The sequence below is a fragment of the Emydura macquarii genome, unplaced genomic scaffold (genome assembly GCF_026122565.2).
Source record: "Emydura macquarii macquarii isolate MOO-44397 ecotype Brisbane River unplaced genomic scaffold, CSIRO-AGI_Emac_v2 contig_2205, whole genome shotgun sequence".
NCBI classification, from domain to species: domain Eukaryota; kingdom Metazoa; phylum Chordata; order Testudines; family Chelidae; genus Emydura; species Emydura macquarii.
This window is the reverse complement of record NW_027132342.1, coordinates 21774326-21789180: the sequence shown is the minus strand read 5'-3', so window position 1 is coordinate 21789180 and position 14855 is coordinate 21774326. Positions and strand designations below refer to the sequence as shown.

General features: G+C 46.6%; 2 protein-coding genes across 3 annotated transcripts in view; both read left to right on the top strand.

Moving 5' to 3' along the window:
• Positions 1 to 659: 659 nt before the first annotated feature.
• On the top strand, positions 660 to 9126 carry ARHGDIB (Rho GDP dissociation inhibitor beta). Of its 2 annotated transcripts, XM_067559081.1 has the most exons (6): positions 660 to 874; positions 4772 to 4960; positions 5611 to 5694; positions 6700 to 6776; positions 7533 to 7596; positions 8334 to 9126. In XM_067559081.1, exons 1-6 carry the CDS (start codon positions 718 to 720, stop codon positions 8531 to 8533), a joined length of 771 nt encoding a protein of 256 aa, XP_067415182.1. In that variant the 5' UTR covers positions 660 to 717; the 3' UTR covers positions 8534 to 9126. The 2 variants fall into 2 exon arrangements, with proteins under 2 accessions (XP_067415182.1, XP_067415183.1); XM_067559082.1 differs by lacking the exon at positions 660 to 874.
• ERP27 (endoplasmic reticulum protein 27) overlaps positions 9075 to 14855 on the top strand; it is a 20405-nt gene continuing 14624 nt past the window's right edge. The window contains exons 1-4 of the mRNA XM_067558959.1: positions 9075 to 9089; positions 9939 to 10146; positions 10463 to 10563; positions 12167 to 12304. Coding sequence (XP_067415060.1) covers positions 9075 to 9089; positions 9939 to 10146; positions 10463 to 10563; positions 12167 to 12304 — 462 coding nt within the window. The remainder of the gene's footprint in view (positions 9090 to 9938; positions 10147 to 10462; positions 10564 to 12166; positions 12305 to 14855) is intronic.

Here is a 14855-nt window from a genome sequence, read left to right as displayed (position 1 = left end):
GACCATTCTAGGGTGTGCCTATTAACATACCTGGAGTGATTAGGTCTTTCATGTGTTATTTGTATCTGGTAGACTAAGGTTTCACATCTGATTGTGATTGTGAGGACTTATATGTGCCCTTTGTGAGGGGTTCCATGTTGGAATAGAAAAATAGAATCTCTATTGACATTTCAAAGAGGAAATGATTAAAAAACTTCTACATATCTGAAAAGCAGGCTCTAAAGAGTGTGAAAAGTACCTGGAAAATAAAAGTTTACCCTTCTTCTTTATGTTCTTGTTTGAGATTGATTTGTGTGAGTTACTAGGCTTAATTTAGGGATTTGCACCCTGCTTTAAGTGGAAGACTTAATTTTGGGTAAGATGGGGTGCCTCTGTAATGCACATCCATATCTACAAATACACACATCCGGAATAATCCTGTTGAAATCAATGGAGGTACACCAGCATAAAACTAATGTGAGAGGAGAATCGGGACTGCAGTATATACACCCACACAGGAACACAAATGCATGCAAAAATATATTCCTACATCCACACACAGACATTCAGCCATGGAAAAGAGGTACACAGTAATATACAAAACACCCACAGCCGAACACATACAAGCACACAACGAGATGCATACACACACATGCAATTTGGGGGAAAGGATGCTGCTCAGACCCAGTTGATCGAGAGATAGGCTCCAGATAAAGTGAGCACACTGCAGCATGAGCAATGACTCTGCAGCTCAGGGCTTCCTCTTCAAGTGTGTTCTTTTTTTTTTTTTTTTTTTGGTGGTGTTTTTTTCTCCAACTTCCTTCCTGCTCTAACTGCCAAAGCTCAAAACTGAGCGCAGAGAACAGAGAGGGACCCCGGACGCAGACGCCAGCCAGTGAGTATACATTCAGATAACTCGGGGGAGGGGGAGATGGAAAAGAGCCTTCCCACTGTGCTACCACAGTTTGAGCCTGTGCCTTGGGGTGGAGAGAGGATTTATTTACACAGCTTTACAATGGGAAAGGGTCTGAAATGCAAAGAGAATGATCCTGGCTGCACCAAAAGGGGAAGTTAGACAGCAGGAAGGAGAAAAGGGAGATGGCTGTGCAGGGAGAGCTCAGCCCTGCACTGCACTGTCAGTGAGCCTGAGAAATGTTTGGGAAGGATCAGAGAGGGTGATGGGAGTTGTCTCCTGCCCAGGCTCTCTTGGTAATGCCATGCTTTCCCAAGAGGCCTGCTCAGGCAATGGGGTATTTTACCTTTCATCCCTGGAGTGCGGGAGGGAGCGGGGGTTGGTAGAGGAAGTAGTTTACCCTTCATGGAAAATTACATTGCATTCCCTCTGCCAAGCTCTCCTTCTTGCGTAGATAAGCCCTGCGTTTGGGGATGCTTTTGTGAGTTTGATGCTCTTAAGATGCATTGGTAAAATGGCCTCCCTGCAGCTGATGCCCCCTATTTATGCGCAGGGCAGATACTATACAGCACAGGGAGCAGCAGCAAGATCTTTCTCTGCCTGCTGCTGCCTCCTGTCAGCACACGTCTCTCTGTCCTACAGAGAGCACCTCTGAAGCCTTCAGCCCTTGGACTCTGCCAAAATGGCTAAGGGTGAGTGGCTGGTTGATACCAATGATTATGGTGCTTTTGCTCTTTGACTTTTAAAGCTGCCACTTTCTGGCAGGGGCTCCCTAATTCTAGCCCTCTGTTTCTCCCCTATGACCCGAGAAAAGTACCCGGGCCTCACAGACACAATTTGAAATCCAGAGCATGAAGAGAAGAAAGTGTCAAGGGGCAGGGCCGGGCACAGGGAAGGCAAAAGAATCTGTGGGAGTGGGTAGGACAAGAGAAAGCATTAGAGGCAGGAAGCAAATCTTTACTTTCTTTCCAAAAGTGCTTAAGGATTCATTTTCTTTTTTCATTGTAAAAAGTGGCCGTTCGCTTTATAGACAATATACCTGAAGCCCCCAAGGGCATCGCCCTGGCAGCTGGGCCAGCAAGGCACAGTCACACGCGTGTGCACCGACAGACAACGTAGAGGAAGCTGAGGTGTCCAGGAGAAGCTTTGACGTGTTCCATTTTATAGATGACAGTAGAGAGTGAGTGCACACACACGTGCACTTAAGGCCCATCCTGTTCCCACTGAAGTTAATGGAAGTTTTACGGGCGTGCCGGATTGGGCCTTTGAACTCTAAATGGAAAAGTCAGGCATGGGTCTGACCTACTCCATCTAGTAGGGAGCAGTGGTGCAGGCATACAAATGAGCTAGGACGTTATCCATTCCAGAGGAACTAGCCAGAGCCCTATCACTTTGGCTCACTCAGTTAATTGGGCAGTCTGCCATTCCAGCTTGCCCAATGGCTTGCTAAGATCTCTGGGAGGGTTAGGGCACCCAGAGAAACTCCCCAGAAGGGGAGACCTCTGCACTAGACCTGATGGAAAGTTCCTCAGCCCTGGGCAAAGTAGGAGAAAGGATTGAGGGAAGGGGAGCAACCAGACATCCCAGGATAAAATGTCCATTCTCCACCTCCCTCCTTTTCTCTCTATCAGCATGTCTTTCTCCTTCTCCCCCTGTGTCTCCCTCTATTACACATCATAAAGTCCCTCCTGGAGGGAATGAGGAGTGGGGAGAGCAAGTGGGCAAGATAGGGGGGAAGATAAAAGTTTCAGTGTTTCATCAGGCATTGTTCATGCTGAAGCTGTGGGATCAATCGCATTTTTCCCATAGGGTGCTGGGACAGGCCTGGATTTCTTCTTCCATGAGGACAATTTCAGGTTATTTCCCCATGGAAGCAGACTTCCAGATCCAGTTCTTCAGCTGGTGTAAATCAGTGCAGCTGCACTGATGTCACCAATTGGCAAATCTGACCCCTTACCCCATTTGTAGAGTTGTCTCAGATTTCCTTTTCTCCCCACTGGCTTCCCCATACTAGCTCCAGACCCACTCCAAGGTTTAGTTGTAATGCAGTCTCATAGAATATGTATTATCCATTGGAAGGCATGACCAAATCTGTCTGTTCCTCAACTCTTTAGTCAGTCTATGTATCTATCCTGTTTATGCCACCAAGGGCATCTGCCAAAATGCCCTTCCTGGAGTTTTTCCATCATTTTCACCAGGACTGGGGTAGTGACTGAAGCTGTCAAGCTGGGTGTTACTCTGCCTTGCATAATTCTATTCACAGATTCATCCCAGGAGAGTCATTCTCATTTAATTTAATTTTTTTGATGAGAGAGTAAAATATGTCATTATCTTCAACTCTCCCATTGGGCCAGTGGGCAAACACTAAGATTACTTACCTAAAGAGGAGAAGAGTTAGCAGGGAATTGATAGAGACATTTTAAATAACTAAGGGTAGAGTGGAAGTGTCTCGATCCTTCCTTTCATGCTGTCCCATGGAACAAGAATGAACGGTCAGTCATTAAAATGAATGACCACTATATTTAGAACAAATCAAAGAAAACTGTCACACAGCAAATAATGATTTGATCCATGTGTAGTATCCATCTTTGGCTATAGCATTGTGGCGGGCGGTTTTTAACCTTTATCAGAAGCATCAAAAATTGACCACTGCCATATACCAGACTACACGGAACAGTCATCTGATTCATTAACGCAAGTCTTACAATGCTATCTACTCACCCATTCAACCATTCCTTCCTTATTCCATCCATTCCCTCCTTTTGTCCATCCATTCACCTATCTACTCATCCTCCCTTCACCTCTTTTTCTCTCTCTCTTTACTTTTTTCTGTGCAGCCACCGGAGCAGGTTCATTCTTCCAACTAGTGACTTCAGTGCAACTGCACTGATTTATATCAACTGCAGAAGTGGCTCTGGAAGTCTGGGATAATCCCAGCATTCCATGCGGGAAAGAACCTGCCATTATCCTCATGGAAGAGGAAATCCAGTGAGCAACTGCTGTCTACAGCAGTGCTGAGACAACTGCTCCTTGACTTCAGTACTCACTTCCTCTCCTCTCTGAGATGTCTTACTGCTGAAATGCTACTGCTCAGAGAAGATCTGCAGCTGGGGTAGATGTTGTCATAGGAACAGGCCACATATTTCCTTCCTGCACAGGAAGTGGACCTGGTCATTGCATGAAGTGAGCTATTATCAAGGGTATGCAGCAGACAAAATCTGGGGTATGTGCAGTTGGATTTAGTAGGATTTGTTTTCTTGAGCAAAGAGGGTTTATTTAATCCGTTCAGTTAAGAGATCTGGTATTTTATCTCCTTGTAAAATTCTGCGTTTCTAAGCGTAATTTATAACTCATTAAAAGCAGGAAAGTTAAACCTTTTCCTTAATGAACTTTATTTCCCTCCATGCTTCTATATGTGACAGTGGCTTTTCATGTGAAGTGATTTATCAGTGCTGGGGCTGCTTGCAGTGGCTAGTTATTGTAGGGTTGCGCTGGGGCAGCACAAGGTAACCTCTTGCAAAATGTCATTGTTTCAGTCTAAGTTGTTTCTGTCACTCCTGAAGGCCCCAAAAAGAGTGTGTGTGTGTGTGGGGGGGGGGGGGGGGGGGGGGGGGGAGGGGAATAAGAAAGAAAGAAAAGGGGGGAAGCATACCTAACTGAAAATATAGAAACAACAACAACAGAATAATTCAACCCACAAGCAACTTATTTCTGAGCATTTTGCTTTTGTATAAGATTATGACATAGAATTTGGTTCTGGTGCAAGGTGTCTGATTGACAGCCATGGAGACTGAGTTACTTTCTCCACAGAACAAATACACCTCAGGCTGTATCCACCTGCTTTGTCCTGCCACTGACTGGCTGTATTGCTGTCCACAGGCCAGGAGACCATGACTGAGAAAGCCCCCGAGTTGCATGCGGAGGAAGATGAGGATGAACTGGACGGCAAACTCAACTATAAGCCTCCACCCCAGAAATCGCTTCAGGAGCTGCAGGAGCTGGACAAGGATGATGAAAGCCTTGCTAAGTACAAGAAATCCCTGCTGGGGGATGGGCCTGTAGTGGCAGGTATGGTCTGGATCTGTGATGGAAAAGGCTCATAGAGATAGTATAGTGTGCATCCTGTCCTGGCTGTGGGAGGACCCTATGGTGACGTGTTGTGAGGACGGATTGAGGTTGACCCGGATGGGTAGGGTCCAGCACATATATGAATTGCTCTTCCTGGGGTATGGGAACAAGCTATCAGATATATGCCTGACGGGGTGGAGGGACTCAAATGGAGAGAGGATCCATAGTGTCAGGTCTGTGGCTAGGGGTGTCTAGGATGGGGCCAAAGCTTGTGGAGGCACGTACATGTGTCTGGGAGAGTTTCTACCGAGGAAGAGGTTTGTGGTCTCAGGTATGTGCCCAAGGGGGGACCCCCAGGTTGCAGCTATGCTTGGTTCTAGCTAAGGGAGCATTATGTGGTGGAAGGTATGTTCCTGAAGGTCTCTTCTAGGAAAGGACCTCTGGGGGTAGTGGGATCTAGCTTATGAATAGTTCCCATTGGTAGAGGAGAATGGTTCTGTCTTCCTAAGAGGACCCAGTATTATTCAGTGTAGGATGATAGAGCAGTCTTTAAACAGAGAGGTGAGGAAGTGGCCCTGGATTCCTTAATTCCTCTTCCCCCCTCATTTTGATTTTGTAAACCAACTGGCCTGCTCTTTCCAATCCTACAGACCCATCAGCTCCCAACGTGGTAGTCACACGGCTCACCCTGGTATGTGATAGTGCTCCAGCGCCAATCACCATGGACCTTACTGGTAGGTGAAGACTCCTTCCTTTGTCACATATGGGAATAATCAGGGGTTCCGCCCAAGTTTCAAGTCCAGAGATAATTCTGGAGCCCTGTGTCCTATTTGAAGTTGTTGCTGGGGAAAGTGACGTAAATCCTTGGGGAATATTCCCTATGGAGATCTCAGGCCTAGTTTCTTATTTAAAGTAAAATTATAGTACAAAGAAACTAAGAAGTAATAAAGGCACATGTCTGGGGTCTCCATCTTCAACTCCTCTGCAGAAGACCTTATAAATCCCTCAGAACTGCAGATCTTAGAGTTCGCTGTACAAAGAGAAAGGCTTTTGCTCTCATTTCTACCCAGCTAGCCCCTACCTGCACAGGAAATGGGTACATGTTAGAGTAACAGGCCATTTTGAAACTGCAGTCTCAAGCAGCCTTGCAGTTCCAGCTTCCGGGGACATGGTGAGAGAGTCATGTTTCACCTTATATGGGCTTCTTATCAGAGAGGAAGTCAGGACTGGCAGGGCATTGATACTTCCTGTTCAACTGAAATTTTTAGCGCATGCACAGCACTGCAAAGCCATTTATCTTCACACACTATGCAGCCCAGCTGAGTTTCCAGCTGAGACATGCCCAGCCTCCACTCCCTCACTAGAACAAGAGACTCTACATGACTGAAACAGCTAACACTTGGTGCATAGGGTGCCATGCAAAGCACCTCGTTCACTGGAATAAGATGAGGGCAAAACACATGAATGTGCCTCTCCTTAATGTGTCTGCATACACACACATATACCTCTTGTGAATGCATGTGTGCACACATGCATGCAAGCACATACCTGCATACACATATGGATATCCATGCACCTGTATGCATGCAGATTCCTACAGGAGCTTGCATATGCACATACCCATTTCCCAGGTGCGCTATAGAAAAAGGTGATGGAAGTGCACATCCATTCCGTGGAAGGCAGTCTGGTTTCTTCTCTTTGTGGCAGGATTAACTGTCTGTTTGAATCTCTCTCTACAGGGGATGTTGCGGGACTGAAGAAAGAGACCTTTGTACTAAAGGAAGGAGTTGAGTACAGAGTTAAGATCCACTTCAAAGTGAGTCACTTTCCCTCTGGTCAGTTCCCATAGGTTTACTCAGTGCTGGCTCCAGTCATCAGCAGCCAACACAGATCACTAGAGCTGAGCAAAATGTCAGAAATGATGCTCTGAACCATGTGAAACTTAACAGGTTTTGGGTGTTGGGACAAACCACCTTTACCAGGGGCACCAAAAAGTTTGCTAACCTTTGTAAGCCTGTTGTGTGAACCTAATGAAGGGGATGGTGAATTAGAGGTTGCATGGAAACCAGTCAAAATTCATTCTAGAGGTGAGGGAGTGAGTTCAGTCTTGCCCTAGACTTTCCCCATCTGTGTGCTGAATGCATGACTCCAGTCAGCTGTCTCTGGGGTTTACCATGGGAATGCTCAGCTGTGAACCTTGTGCTTCTCCTCCCTTCAGCCCTCTCTCAGTCATCTCTGCAGCACCTCCTGAGAGACTGGGTAACCTGCCCTACCAAACCACATGGGGGGCTTGAGCAAGGAGAGGAGGAGCTCTGCTGATAAGCACATTAGACAAACAGAAGCGTGCAGGTTGCAAGAAGACTCGTCGCGTGCTGCTGAGACATGCCACGGCTTCCTTCAGCACGTTGGGCCCTGAGGCCTGTCCTGCCTTGCCCAGCACAGGGAAGGAGGAGAGTAGTGGCATGTGGGAGCAGCGATAAGAATGTCTGTGTGTGGTTGAGGGGAGGAGAACAGCAGAGATTGCACTGAGACCCTCCTCATTAGAGTCATTCCTGATCACTTCCTCTTGCAGGTAAATAGGGACATTGTGTCTGGGTTGAAATATGTACAGCACACTTACCGGACGGGGGTGAAAGGTGAGTAAGAGAGAACCCCCTCTCCTTCCAAACACACCTCACCCACATGCACTCCCAACTCTGCACACTGACTCTCCCATCCTGGATAGAAATCCCCCACATCAAAGAGCCCCATCCAAAGGCTCCCATCCTACACAGAGCCTTCAACAGACACAGAGGCAGTCTTTGCACACCACTCATCACACAGGTTTCCATTATATACAGAGCCCCTCCTCTCCAGTCCCCTCAGAGTTTCCTATCCTATACAGAGCCGTCCACAGACACAGGAAAAACCAGCCTGTTCTGCACTGCCCCATAGAGCTTCCAACCATGACAGAGCCCCCTTCCTTTCATATACACAGTCTCCCATTTCATACACAGCCTCCGTCAGGCTGTGCCGAGGGAGATCCTCATTCCACACAGATTCTACGTACAGACCTCGGCCCAAAATCTCTCACCTGCCTCCTGCACCTAACAGACTGGGGCACATTCCCCACACACAGCTCCTCCCACACATGCTGCACCCGCCGATTCCAACACGTGTGGGGTGAAAATTGATCCATCCATCCACTTCAATTCCATCCTCTTATTCATTCTGTCCAACCGTTTCATCCAATCTGTCCGCTCCCTGCCTTAGCCCTCCCCCCCGCAGGCATGCCTGCCTGCCTAAGTTCCTGGGTGATCTGTACTCGTGCACCCAGATTTTCTTTTCCTTGTTTACCTCCCTCCTGATGGACTCTTCCCTTGTTTACTCCTAGTGGATAAAGCTACATTCATGGTTGGCAGCTATGGGCCGCGGCCGGAGGAGTACGAATTCCTGACGCCTATTGAGGAAGCACCCAAGGGCATGCTGGCTCGGGGCACCTATCACAACAAGTCCTTCTTCACTGATGACGACAAGCACGACCATCTCACCTGGGAGTGGAATCTGTCCATTAAGAAGGAGTGGACAGAATGAGCTCACTCAAGCTGCCTTCTCCTCTCTTCCCCCGCCTACTGCACTAGTCACCAGGAGTGCCACGTCCTGGATCCCACATGCCATGCTGCCCCCCCTCCTGACACAGAGGAGTACCGGAATCCTCCTAACCCTTGTTCCTGCCGCAGGAGATTCTGTTAAAAGCAGGTCTTTGCACGGGCACACGGACAGCCTCTGCATTTCCCGCTGCTACACTGAAAATAACCCACCCACCCTCACCACAGAGCTGTCATGACACATGAGGGGCTAAATTGGGAAGAATTCCTCTCCCTACTGGTCCCTCTTTTACTACAAATCAGGTCCCTGAAGTGCCTTTTTGGGAGAGCACAATTATCTTGCTGGCTCTACAATTACCACGGCAGGGCAGATTGCCCCCCAAATGATCCTCAACAGAATTACCCCTGCCATGTGCTCACTGTAACTGGCTGACGCCATTATGGTCCCCTCGTCCCGATCTGGCGCCCAAATCAGATAGTCCTGCCTTTAAAGGCAAAACCAATCAGGGAGGCTCAATTAGGCTACCATGACTTGTAAAGATGTAAGTGTCCCGAGAATAAAGTCAGTTTCTTTCTTCCCTTCTGAGTGAGGCTCTCATTCTTTTGTGTAACATGTCTCCTCACTCTGCCTTTCACACATGCAGAGCATTGTAATATCATACATGGGGAAGCAGTAGCCACGGTTAGAGAAAGTGAAAAACCACAAGTGTCTCATAAGTGATGTAACATTCAGGCTTCAGCCTCACACTTAATGAGCATCAGGGAGGAATGTTTCCAGTGGGCAAATTATTTCATAGCTCCTTTATGCAGCTTCCTTCAAAGCCTCTTCTATGAGAAACTTTTAGAGAAGATACCAGACTAGGTAGGACATTGGTCTGAGCCAGCCTAGCAAATGTGTATTTCTATCTTATGTGTCTAGTAGGTTTTAATGTGGCCTCCATGGCATTTTTAGGCATTTGCTCCTCATAGGAGAGACACGGGTCTCTCATGCCATGGACCTGGGAGTGGGCCGTGCTGGGCTAGACTGTCTGACTGGCCATGGTGCAGTGGGAGGAAGAAACTCTCTGGGATGTAGTACACAGAGAAGGGCAATAGTTTTCTGGTACAAGCAGGCGGCAGTCTCGCTGGTTGGGGTGCAGAGTACTGGGGAAGAGAGGAAAGGGGCAAATGGAGCTGCTCCCTGGTGCCAACCTGGGGTACTCACCAAACTGTGCCCCTTCAGAGCATGCAGAATGGAAATGTCTCTGGGGCAGCAGCAGGGGGAGGTGTGCTCGCTCAGTGCAGAGGTGCCAGGGACAGATTGTACTGTGTCAGCCCTGTGCCCTGCGCAGAACGGTGAGGCACTGGGACCCTGTCTTTATCTCCGAAGTTGAAGATTTCACCTGCGCCAGGTGCTCTGCTCCCACACTGTTGGGAGAACCACGTCTGACCAAGAAACTACTGACGTGTCACCTTTCCAGGCAGAGTCCAAAGCAGAGCACAAGGCAAACAACAGAGAAGTCAGGACAATGGACGCCTCTGTCTTGTGGTGTCTCTTTTTTCCCCTCCTTACTTGGGGCTGCCCATCAGGATGTGCTGAAGAGGGCCCTGCACCTCACGGTAAGAAAGTGACCCTAGGGTCAGACCAGAAAACAAATGGGGAATGTGGGAGAAATCCGAGGCGCTCTGATGGTGAGAGATCCACTGGGGTCAGTGTGTACAGTGGATGAAGGTGTGTGTGCTGTAAGTCCCCTCACAGAAGTCTGTCGGTCTGCTGCACTGAGGAGGCACAGTACCTAGAGGGGGGAGAAATCTGCTGAGATCAGCATGCGCAGAGGAAGGAAAGTGGGGTGTGTGGGGGATGATGGTGGGTCCTTCGCTTTGGGCTGCTCTCCATGCCTTGTATGATTCTGACATCTCCTCCTGCTTTCTCCAGACATCACTGGAGATGCAAGGAAACCCGTGCTTTTGCAAGATATTGCAGCCACAACAGCCTTCATCAGTGCTGCTGAGGTGGCCGTCATTGGATTCTTCCAGGTGTGTTCAGATAATCTCTCAGTTCCCTGGCTATGTTGCTATTGATTATTTGCATTCCACCAGGGTTGGGGCTCCGTTGTGCTGGGTGCTGTACAAACATATAGTAAAAACAGCTCCCAACTCAAAGAGCTTACAGCCTAAATAGAAAAGACAGACATGGGTGGAAGGCGAGGGGATGTAACAAACAAGCAGAATAATTAGACTCCTTCAGAGTTTGTGTACTTTAACCTACACTTATTGGCTACTTTTTAGTGGGAGAATGTGAAATAGATCCATTAGGGTTAAAAATAAAGATATTAAGTATTCCCACCCCCAAATGTCCAAAAATGATGAGTCAGGCCTCAAAAAATCACGAGATCAACTTAAAAATCAGAAGATTAAAAATACATTTGGGTTCTTTTTAATTTACCTTACAGTCTTTGAGCCTTTAGGGTTCACATTTCAAGTTTTTCTCTGCAACCATGAGGGCTAGAAATTTATTTTAAATAAAAAAAGAAAGAAAGCTGAGATTCTCACATCTTCACAGGACTCCAGGATCTGGGGCTTTGAGAAAAACACCAAATATCACCAGACTCGTGAAAAAATAGCGGGAGTTGGCCACACAGACTCAGTTATTTATTTCCCTCCAGTCTCTTTGAGTTGTTGCCCTAGATTGAAGCCTGAGGTAGGGAAAGAGGGAGACTTTCCCTACCATGTTCTGGGAACAAGGGAAGAGAAGATGAGGAGGTTGAGGATGGGATAAACAGGATTATGGCTCAGATTGCAGGACCTGTTTTTATACTCGTACACACACAGTTACATTGCTGTGTGCAGGGGATGGGGGTGGGGGACCAAAGAACAGACATGATGGAGAATGACTGTGCTGATCACTAAGGAGGAGGAAATGGATGGTGCTAAAGGATCTGGTCCCCAATTTTCTCCCAGTGCCCACTCCTTAGACCTAGTCAGATTTTAGATTCCGATATACACTTTCAAGCCCTCCACAGTCCCTTCACCCTCCAGATCCCTCTCTGAGACCCAACAGTTTCCCTGGCCCCCCATTTCCCTCTCCCTGAACCCCATCAACTCACCTGCCCCTTCCTGCGCAATTCCATCTCCCTGAAACCCAGTCACCGCTTAACCCCCTAGCTTTCACCCTCCCCATAGTGATGTGCACACAGCTAGAAATAACCAGGCAGGATGTGAGTGGGGAAACGGGAGATGGACTGGGAATTTATGTTCTGGTGGGGAAACTTGAGCTGTGCTTGGAAACGAAGCCCCTCCTCACCTTAGAGGTTATAGTGGTGAGTGGTTACACCTGCTTCAGCCACCAGATGTCACTGTTAGCCCCTCCAAATCTCAACTGCTGCCAAAGTAGCTGTCTGGGCAATGTCAAGAGGCAGAAGAAAACATGGGTGAATAACTTCAGCTGCTTCTAATATTATTTTCTTGGTCTCCTTTTTACCTCCCCTTCTTTCCCCCACACCTTATACCATGTATTCTTCTCTCTTCTCTTTTTTTCTCTCATTCTACCATGCCCTTTCTCTCTTCTTGTCCATCTCTCCTACCCTCCATGTCTCCGTCTTCCTTCTTTTTTTCCACTCTCTCTCTCCTACTCCTTCAGGAATTAGAAAAGCCTGAGGTTTCGAACTTCCACGTTGTTGTAGGAAAAATCCAGGATGTGCCCTTTGGACTCAGCACCAACCCTGAGGTCCTGTCTCATTATAACATCACGATCAATACCATCTCCATCTTTCGCATGGTATGTCTGCCTCATGACTCTGCCCCTTCTCCCCACATTGCTCAGGCTACTGAAAGTAGTTTTGTAATCAGAGCGATCCAGAACTGTTCCCCCATCATCCTGGCCTAGATATCGGAGAACACATTCAGATTGATGTGGATGTGATATGGACGAAGGTTTCTGCTTGCATGGAGAAGACCAGACCAAATGAGGGGGGATGGGGGCTCCTGGAGAGCAATTCATTTTTACATTTTGCATTTTGCGTAGGATCCTGACTGTTCAAGGGGTGAAGTAAAACAGGCTCCATCTTCCTTCAGAGGTGATTCAGTACTGTTCAGCACTTTAGTTCAGGAACAGTTTGATTGTAGACACAGCCAAGAGATTTGGGTTTGAATCCCAACTCCTCACTTAACTTGCAGTGTGGTACTGGGCAAATCACACATCTCTCTGTTGCTGTTTTCCTATCTGTAAAGTGGCGGTAGTAAGAGTTATTTATCTACCTACCTCACAAGGGACTGTGTCTACACTTGCCTGTTTCCCACCATTACTAACTCCAGTGCAGTTTCACTGGAGGTAGCAATGGCAGGAGATCCAGTAAGGATAAGACATTTTACTACTGTATTGTCTAGCCCTGCTCAGAACAAGTATAGATGACCTGGTAGTAAAAATGCAACAGTGGCAACCACGGTGCCTTGTGTTCCCTAGAGCTCCCATTATTTCTACCACTGGTGCAGCTTTGCTGGTGTTAGCAGTGGTGGAAAAAATTAGGAGAAAAGATTAGTGTAGACAAGGCCAGAGAAGCTGATAAATTAGCAAATGTTTGTACAGTGCTTTAAACATATAAGTTTATTATTATTGTGCCTAGACTTGGTGTCCTATAAATATCTAAGATGGGCATTGTTATTGTATAAATATTGTTCAGTACCCTGATGTTCACTAGTAAAGAATGTCCTGATCTGAGGCATCTTTAGAAAGAAAGGCCCTGATTCTGGGGTTCCCTGCTGTCTATGTACACCAGCTCTGCCAGTATATAGGGGCCTCTGGGTTGGCATATTTTCTCACTCAGGCATGCCCGTGGCATATGGGAAGTTCCCTGTGGTGCCTATCCCCTTGAAGTCCCTGATGTAGGGGCCTGGCAGCGATGTGGCTGGGGACAGAGCATGGTATATTTGGGGAAGGAAGGAGAGTGGCCAGAGTACAGTTTGCTCTGGTATTCTGGGATGCTTTAATGACCCATACAGGGCTGTTTCAAAAGAGCATAAATTAGAGATGCCCCAGGGACTATTCCAGTCCCCAGCTGGTCCCAGAATTCAGGAGGTGCAAAGATGGTGTAAAGCCACCTTTGTTACCAAATTAGTGATCAGCGTTACCCCAAAAAGCCACATTAGTGTGTATTCATTGTTTCATTTACTATTTCACAGCAAAATGACTGACCACGTATTATTATTTTATCAACTGCACTTGGTTAATAATACAGCAAAAGCATCCTGATTGGTTAAGAATTTAACCTGGTTAATAATTAAATCACATTGTGTTTTAATGTCATGTGCTGCAAAGAGCCACAGGAGACACATTAAAGAGTCACTTGTAACTCACGAGTCTCAGTTTGAGTATCACTGATCTAGTTCATATAATGTAGCTAGATCTCTCTTCCTGCTGTGTAGAAGAGAATGAGCTAATATCACATAAGATCTAGCAGTTGACACTGGATTTACTGTAAGCAGGTGCTACAAACTGAAACAACATTTATTTCCACTATGGGCTCTTAGTCATAATTTTTTTCGTCCAAGGACATTAAGGATCCTTTGTTTTTGCAATGTGGGAAAAATTAAGGATAATTAAGGTGGGAGGCTGTTTGATAGAGGAAATTGCATAACATTTGAAACAATTCATATTAAATGTAATCTTCCCAAGTCATGCTTCTTCCGCTTTTGCAACTGAAACATCATTTAATGATAAAAAACAGATCAAATACCCAAGCCAGAATTAATTTTGACTGGCAATTTACTTGTAAAATTTCCACATGCAAAAATAAATCCTCCCCCGCCCCTCCTGAATAAGTGTGTAGGAGGAGTAGGATCAGATCTTTTTTTTTTAAAAAGCAATTGGAATAGGAGCTTGGAATAAAATATTTATTTGAGGAAAGGGAAGACAGGCACACAAATCAAAAGGACAGCAATTAATCAAATACATAAAACAATGTTCCTTTATTTTTGCATAGCACGAAGACATCATAAAGGGTGCAAAACTTTAAACCACAGTGCCTATATTCCTGGGCCAGATGCTCAGCTGGTATAAATTGGTGTTGCTCTGTTGAAGTCAATGGAACTATGCTGATCTGTGCCATCTGAGGATCTGGCTTGACCAATGGAAAAAGGACATAATTAATTGAGGTATTTGTATGTTATGACGGTAGGGAAAGATAGAGCCATATGGGCTGAGCTAAGCCATTAAATGCAGGACTTTTTTTTTTTAGAGATGCAGCCTTTGCATAATCCAAGAGTATATTTAGGTACGATTTGTCAGAAATGGGAATCAATAGGCTGCAACCCAAAGCCCACTGAACCTTTCT

Coding starts and splice junctions, on each gene's coding strand:
- ARHGDIB (XM_067559081.1), top strand. CDS start 718: ATGACTCTGCAGCTCAGGGCTTCCTCTTCAAGTGTGTTCTTTTTTTTT. Junction 4,961..5,610: donor GGATGGGCCTGTAGTGGCAG/GTATGGTCTGGA, acceptor CCAATCCTACAG/ACCCATCAGCTCCCAACGTG. Junction 6,777..7,532: donor GAGTTAAGATCCACTTCAAA/GTGAGTCACTTT, acceptor TTCCTCTTGCAG/GTAAATAGGGACATTGTGTC.